Here is a 586-nt window from a genome sequence, read left to right as displayed (position 1 = left end):
ATATATATATATATATATATATATATATATATATATATATATATATATATATATATATATATATTCACACAGCTGGACAAAAGCCCAGAGATTATATATAACAATATACTTGAGTATATGAAGGATATAAGGGAGTGGGGGTGGGGGGGGAATAAAGAAAAGTAAGGAGTTGTGCTGGTGTGAGGCAGCAGGGGCTGGCTGTATGGTGTTTACCTTTGGCTACCATCCACTCATCGGAGATGAATTTGGTGGTGTAGTTGCGGCTGCTATCTGGCAATAGGAAAGCGATGCGTTTGGTGGGGTCTTGTGTCCAGCCGTAGTGTTCAATAGCTTTGATAGCGCCAGCGAGGGCTGCGCCAGCAGAGCCCCCCACAAGCATACCCTCAGTACGAAGAAGAAGACGAGAACACAGCAGGCTCTCTTCGTCTGTAGTTTTTACCCAGCAGTCTGCTGCTGCACGATCCAGCACTGTAGGCACAAAGTCATAGCCAATGCCTTCAACTGCATACGGCTTCACTGTGGAGCAGCTGGGGTCCGCCAGTACAGAGCCCTCGGGGTCAACACCCACGACGATGCACTGCGGCAA

The 586-nt window shown here is 46.8% G+C and overlaps 1 protein-coding gene across 1 annotated transcript in view; it reads right to left on the bottom strand.

Moving 5' to 3' along the window:
- EMH_0086810 (cystathionine beta-synthase, putative) overlaps positions 1–586 on the bottom strand; it is a gene marked incomplete at both ends in the record, with an annotated part of 2,149 nt that overhangs the window by 554 nt on the left and 1,009 nt on the right. The window contains 1 exon segment of the mRNA XM_013501079.1: positions 214–577. Within this exon segment, the coding sequence (XP_013356533.1) occupies positions 214–577 (364 nt within the window).

The sequence above is a fragment of the Eimeria mitis genome, genomic scaffold (assembly GCF_000499745.2).
Source record: "Eimeria mitis Houghton genomic scaffold, Emh_scaff6278, whole genome shotgun sequence".
Taxonomy (NCBI): domain Eukaryota; phylum Apicomplexa; class Conoidasida; order Eucoccidiorida; family Eimeriidae; genus Eimeria; species Eimeria mitis.
The sequence above is the reverse complement of the archived record's forward strand: the minus strand, read 5'-3'. Positions and strand labels throughout refer to the sequence as shown.